Source organism: Galeopterus variegatus, unplaced genomic scaffold (genome assembly GCF_000696425.1).
Source record: "Galeopterus variegatus unplaced genomic scaffold, G_variegatus-3.0.2 Scaffold44, whole genome shotgun sequence".
Classification (NCBI taxonomy): Eukaryota; Metazoa; Chordata; class Mammalia; order Dermoptera; family Cynocephalidae; genus Galeopterus; species Galeopterus variegatus.
Genome location: NW_007726155.1, coordinates 188,610 through 194,530, shown reverse-complemented (window position 1 = coordinate 194,530; position 5,921 = coordinate 188,610). Strand labels below are relative to the sequence as shown.

Below are 5,921 nucleotides of genomic sequence, written 5' to 3'. Positions count from 1 at the left end.
AAAAACTTTACAAAAAGAAAAGAATTAAATGTAATATTGTATTGAAAAAGAAGTCCTTTATATAAAAAAAAAAAAAGAAAGAAAAAGAAAATAAAAAGCCCTAATCTAGGAATTTGGACTAAATTAGTTTGGTTTTCTATTCCTCTGTCCTCACACCAGTCAAACAGCAGAGCTGAAAGTCCATTTGCACAGACGGGTTTAGGAAAGTTCCAGAAGCACCCCCAACCTCCACTCCACAAGAGGAGTTTGGAGAGTCCAGTCAACTATGCACTCTTTTCACTGTTTAAATATCAGGCAAAAAAGCTTGATTCTCATCAGTAATTCCGTCAATCAGCTAATGAATATGGACCCACCATTTTAAACAAGACCCCAAACAAACAAACAAATAAAAAACTGGAGGGGCAGGTAGGGAAATGGAGAAGAATAAAGTGAGGGCCTTAAAATTCCTTGAGGAGAAGACCTGAAAGACCAAAGGAGGTGTGTGTATGTGTGGTGGGGTAGGTATGGGGGGTGATTTTAAGAGAAAGAACGTGTTTCTGTAACAAAATATCACATTCTTATTCTCCCCTTTCTTGTGAAAATGGGTAATTGGCATAAAAAAAGAAAAAAAGCCAAACCAAACCAAAACACAAACAGGGAAATGAGAACTGGTTCCACAATGCCTTGGACTTTATTTCTATCCAAAATTAAAATTCCCTTTCAATTAAAAAAATCATTCAAAAATCAAAGACAAAAATGTTACTTGGAAAGTTGAGGAAGCAAGAGCATTTCTTTCTGGCGTGTTATTTGTTTGGCACAATCACAGGTAAGACTTTACAGACATCATGTGGCTGTTCACATTTAAAGTTTCTACTCTAAAAAGTGATTACTTTCGGGCTAAACAATTATATCGGTTAAATGAAGTCCGTAAACAAGCCAAGCCTGGCAGACATGGACAAGTGTGATGCATTCTCCGCCCCAAAAATGGAACCTACAATTAAAAAGAAAACTGAGTCAGAGCAGGAAACGTTTCCAGAACAAACCAAACCATTCTTGAGATATCTCTTTGAATAATAATAACTAGTGTTCATTGAGCATTAACTATTCATTAGGCAATATGCTCAGCACATTTCATATATTATCCTTTCCCATCCTAACAATCACCTTATGAAGATGGCAAATACTTTGATTATACCCATTTTACAGATGACAGACTGAGACACAGGGAGGTTAGTAAATTGCCCAAGGTCACATATCTAGAACTTGAAGCTTGGCTGGCAGCTAGACCAGAGACCAAGCTTTTTTAGTCATCAAGCTATACTGCCTTTTAGTTTTTCTCATTTTATTCCTTTTTATAATGCCCCATTTCCAAAGCTCCTTAAAAAGACCCTGATACCATGGGCATGACCACGTCTATATAATGAACAAATATGAATTCACAATCAATAAGAATATATATAGTCACACATTTGTACACAGATGCCAGGAGTCATAGTGCTGGGAAAATTTTTTTTAAAGGAACAGAGGAAAATTAGGGAAGGAGACAAGCTCAATGTGCAGCAATGACACAAATCAGACCCTGGTCTAGGCAGACCTAGCACCGAGAGTCACACTAAGAGCCCAGCCCAGGCCACCACTGAAGCTGGGTTGAGGAGGGGTGACCAGCAGCTAATGTGGTGGTTCTCTGTGTCAGTGGCAAGTAGAGTACACTCAAAATGTGCATGCTTTCCAGAAGCAAAGAGAGCGAAAATGACTCTCCTTCCCTGTAGTGGATTGAATTATGTCCTCCCAAACTCCCTGAAGCTTGTATTGTGTCCCCCAAGTTTTATGTATTAGAAACTTGGCCCCCACTGTGATTGTTAAGAGGGTGGGAAATCCTGTTATGGTAATTGAAAGGTGGAGCCTTGAAGAGGTGATTGGATTGTAGGACTGTGCAGTAGCGAAAGGGTTAATAATGGCGGTCAGAGGCATGGTTCTGAGGGCTTTAAAAGAAGACAGAGGAGAGCCTTTCTCTCTGCTTCGATCACCTTGCAATGTGAGACCCCTGGGTCACTGTTGCCACCACCAGATGGACTTTGGACTTCCCAGCCTCAGAAACTGTAAGCAATAAATTTTGTTTTCTTATAAATCACCCAGTTCCAGGTATTTTGTTATAAGCAACAAACACTGACTAATTCACTCCCCTAGGAATGGTGCCTTCTTGAGAATCTGCCTATCCTGTAAGTTATAGGGAGAAAGTTTAACCCCAGGCCTGGAGACGTACTATAGTCAACGAAATGGGAAAGCAACTGAATCTGACTCAGGGTAATGCAGGAGAGACAAACCACTACGAACTCATGCCTCGAGGATCCTGTAGTTTAAACACGCAGAGAATGTGTTCTTCCAGATTCCAAACCCAAATGCTTTATCCAATATTGTTCTAGTATATTAGCTATTTTCCACCAAAAGAGGCCACTCCACATGAATTATGTGTCCTTAGGAGAAAACCTGAGATGCATCATCTACATGCCTTAAAAAAGGTGGGGCTAAAAAAAGGGCTTTCTGCAGACAGTGGCAGAACCATTCAAATCTTACTTTTGGGTTGAACTGATAGGACATACTCAACTCTGCAACATACAGGCTAAGTTTTCTGGGCATATCTTTTGGTGGTACTAGGCTCACGTTCTTACCTCCTTTTTCCTTTTTCTTTTCTTCCTCTTTCTTCTTTCCTGGCTTCCATTTCCAAAATGGCTCTGGAAGGGCCAGGGAGATGATTGAGATCAATAAATATAAATGGAAGAAAGAGAAGCAATGGGAGGGCAGGGTTTGTATGTGGTGAACAGTCAGAGCAAGGCACACCCAAGCCATCCCAGGTCTTGTGTCTTTTTGGTACATTATTCCTTCCAAGCTCTAATAACAGTGTTTACACACAGGCACGTTGGCCATTGGCTCAATGTAGACTTGTGCTCAGAATGGTTCTGTCACTGTGTGAGTCAAAGGGTGCACTGAAGTGGTTCATTTGCGGCCACCAAGCATACTTCAAAGGAGGCAGGGGCAGCTGGACTGGCTTAGACAATCACAAGTGCATAGTATGAGAAGTGATAATCAACGACCTTTATAATCCATTCGGACCCTGGACTGAGTTTCCATTTGCCATGCCTAAAACTACTGGGTGGGCCAGTGGTTCCCAATCAGGGATGATTCTGCCCCCAGGGGACATCTGGCAATGTCTAGAGACATTTTTGTTTGTCATACCTGGGGGCAGGTGGTGCTATTGGCATCTAGTGGGTAGAGGCCAGGGATGCTGCTAAACACCCTACAATGTAAAAACAGCCCCTCACGACAAGAGTTATCTGGCCCAAAATGTCAATAGTGCTGAGGTTGAGAAATACTGACACGAGCAGCAATATCCATGGAAAATGAGCCCAAAGTAAGTGGAATACACCTATAATGAGCATGCCAAACTATTGTAAATGAAAACCACCAAGTCTGTTTCTTATATTCACTCATTCAGCAGATACTGAGTACCGTCTACACGTCAGGCCCTATTTTAGATGCCGAGGAAACAGCAAAAAACAAAGCAGCAGAGGCCACTCAACGTCATGGAGCTTACAGTTTAATGATGAAAGACAGATGGCCAGGAAGACAGTTTCAGCTACTAATAAGTGCCCTCAGGTGCTCACAGTCTTGTGCCTTATGCATCACGACACTGCGACCAATTCTTGGCCAGTCACATAGGGCTACTGGCACCTTGGAAGTGGCAGAAAAAACACATAACACTGCCTGCCTGCCATGAGTCAGGCCTCATAAGGCATTGTGTATGAACATCATCCCAGACCCACGTGACAGATTTTCACCTTGTTTTAAGATGAGCTAAGTGGATTCCTCCTGAGGTGCACAACTGAGGTCACCCAGCTAGAAAGGGAAAGTGTTTGTAGTCAAACCCCGCCCCTTTTTCTTCCAGATTTTGCTTTCTTCTCAAATAGCACCATGCCCAGATTCCAGCCTCTTTGAAGAGAGAATTATATTTATATTTATGAACATATACAACATTTAGCCTGGTACACAGAAGACACTCAAGAAAATATTTATGAAGTGCCTATCAATCACCCTACCCCCTGACTCCTGCATAGACGATGAACTCCCTGAAGTCCAAAAGATGTCCTCTCAGGTCCTGAGGCTTCCCCTCCCCCTGCACACGCCTGGCATCAAGCAGGCCCAGTGTGACCCATGCCTCCAAACTCAGAGATGGATTTACTGTGAGGCCAAAGAGGCCGGAGCCCCTCACTTGCATAGGCCCCTCTAGGGCCTGGGAAGGCCCTGGAAATATGTTCACCAGGTCATATGTTTTTGTGAAACTTTTGAAAATACCTTTGTCTTCTGTTTCTTATCAAGGGCACTAAGAATGTGTAAGCATCAGTGTGGATCTGACTGGATCAGCCGACCCTAACATAATGATTAGACTGCACTGCAGGTCCCTTTACACATGGCTGCCGTATTCTCACTCAAACCCAGTTCCTTTTTTGAAGATCCAGACCATGTCTCTCTCTCTGTCCCGACCGCCTTTCTTAGCTGCACCAGCCCGTGGCAATTTCCCTCCTCGCCTTACACCTGCAAACTCCTGATGACAAAGACCACGATTTCTGCTATTATACACTCAGGAGCTGCTTGCCATCTTCTTGACTGCTCCCATCACTTCTAAATCTTCATACATCGTGTGACAAAGCTAATAGGGATCTCACAGTCACAAATGCATGAGAAAGTGTGCATGGAAGATGCGTATTTGAGTCATTTGGTCCATGCTTGATGGTTTACCTTACAATCAACCAAATACTCAATCTAAAGTTTCTAATAGCCTACAATTCCAAACAGCAAATTCTACAAGTTACCAAAACAGAACATCTAGCACTTTTGAGAAAGCATGGTTCTTATTCATTTGCAGCACTTGTAAAGAGAAAATAGCACTTATAAAAGGGCAACGTGAGGGATCCTTGTAGCGATGAAAATGTTCTATATTTTTACTGTATCCATGTCAATATCCTGCTTGTGATGTTGTACTGTGGTTTTGCAAGATGTTACCATTGGGAGAAACTGAGTAAAGGGAATACAGTGCCAAGGTTGAGAAAACCTGTATTCAACGAAAGCACATTTATGTTTTGCGAGTCTCTTTGCTGATTTGAAACTGTAACTACAGCTATGATGCTACCCCAAGAGACCAATGTGGACAGTGGCTCTTGACATCTGTGATAGGAAAGATAAGACAATAGTATCTTAAGTTTTCTTCTAGCCATAATCTACTAACATTTTTAGTTACATTATATTATTTTTAATTTTATATTAAAATTTTAATAATTTCATATTCTGAAATTTTAATTATGTTTAAAATGTTTTGTCATAGTTTGGTTCTAAAATGGAAACCAGTAATAATTTTTAAAATCATCTTTTTTTAATCAAACAAGATCCAAATTTTTATTTGTAATTTTTTTCCTTCAGAAAAGGAAAATGTATAAAGCCAAGTTTCAAAGTGAGGTTAAAAAAAAAATACATTGGTGCTAAAAATGTTTACATAAAATAATGGAGCAAAATTAAAAAGCAAGATTGGAGGAAACAGTTGTTTAAATAAAAAAATTCATAAAATGTAATAAGCAATAGTAAAGAATCAAATAATTATAAGCTTCCAAAGCCAAACATTAATTACAATGGGATGGAAATGGCTAATCTATGTAAACTTCGAAAAGTATAGGTATTAATAGAAATTAAAATATTGTTTAAAAAAAAAAAACACAAAGCATTTCCTGTAGACATAATCCAGTAAGTCACTGTTAATTAAGTGTTAAAAATGAATACCTGTTAAAGCTATTATTTGCTTTAAAATGTGTTTAGAAAATATATACCCTATTCTTCCTAGGTGAACTTATATATTTTATTCTATTTTTTTTTTTTTTTTTTTTTTTTGGTTTTTT

General features: G+C 39.9%; 1 protein-coding gene across 1 annotated transcript in view; it reads right to left on the bottom strand.

Annotated features, from left to right (window-relative positions):
• Positions 1 to 505: 505 nt before the first annotated feature.
• Positions 506 to 5,921, bottom strand: part of PROK2 (prokineticin 2) — a 16,466-nt gene continuing 11,050 nt past the window's right edge. The window contains exons 4-5 of the mRNA XM_008571803.1: positions 2,649 to 2,711; positions 506 to 970 (exon numbers count right to left, since the gene is read on the bottom strand). Coding sequence (XP_008570025.1) covers positions 866 to 970; positions 2,649 to 2,711 — 168 coding nt within the window. The 3' untranslated portion in view covers positions 506 to 865. The remainder of the gene's footprint in view (positions 971 to 2,648; positions 2,712 to 5,921) is intronic.